This window comes from Myotis brandtii, unplaced genomic scaffold, assembly GCF_000412655.1.
Source record: "Myotis brandtii unplaced genomic scaffold, ASM41265v1 scaffold105, whole genome shotgun sequence".
Classification (NCBI taxonomy): domain Eukaryota; kingdom Metazoa; phylum Chordata; class Mammalia; order Chiroptera; family Vespertilionidae; genus Myotis; species Myotis brandtii.
This window is the reverse complement of record NW_005353538.1, coordinates 1,407,499-1,407,881: the sequence shown is the minus strand read 5'-3', so window position 1 is coordinate 1,407,881 and position 383 is coordinate 1,407,499. Positions and strand designations below refer to the sequence as shown.

General features: G+C 65.8%; 1 protein-coding gene across 1 annotated transcript in view; it reads left to right on the top strand.

Annotated features, from left to right (window-relative positions):
• The window catches only part of KMT2A (lysine (K)-specific methyltransferase 2A), a 117,991-nt gene that overhangs the window by 56,191 nt on the left and 61,417 nt on the right, over window positions 1–383 (top strand). Inside the window, 1 exon segment of the mRNA XM_014539975.1 lies at window positions 1–378. This exon segment is cut by the window's left edge and continues 11 nt beyond it. Within this exon segment, the coding sequence (XP_014395461.1) occupies window positions 1–378 (378 nt within the window).

Sequence of the window (383 nt, the reverse complement as noted above, 5' to 3'; positions counted from 1 at the left end):
CCGGCCTCCTCCTCAACTCGCACCTGGACAAGCCCCAGAAGGTGCGCAGGGACGCGGACGCGGCCCCGGCCCTCGCCAAGGAAGACAAGGCGGTGGTCAGACAGAGCCCGCGGCGGGTGAAGCCCGTCAGGATCATCCCTTCCTCCAAAAGGACGGACGCCACCATCGCCAAGCAGCTCCTGCAGCGGGCGAAGAAGGGGGCGCAGAAGAAGATCGAGAAGGAGGCGGCCCAGCTGCAGGGCCGGAAGGTGAAGACGCAGGTCAAGAACATCCGGCAGTTCATCATGCCCGTGGTCAGCGCCATCTCCTCGCGGATCATCAAAACCCCCCGCCGCTTCATCGAGGACGAGGACTACGACCCGCCCATCAAGATCGCGCGCCTG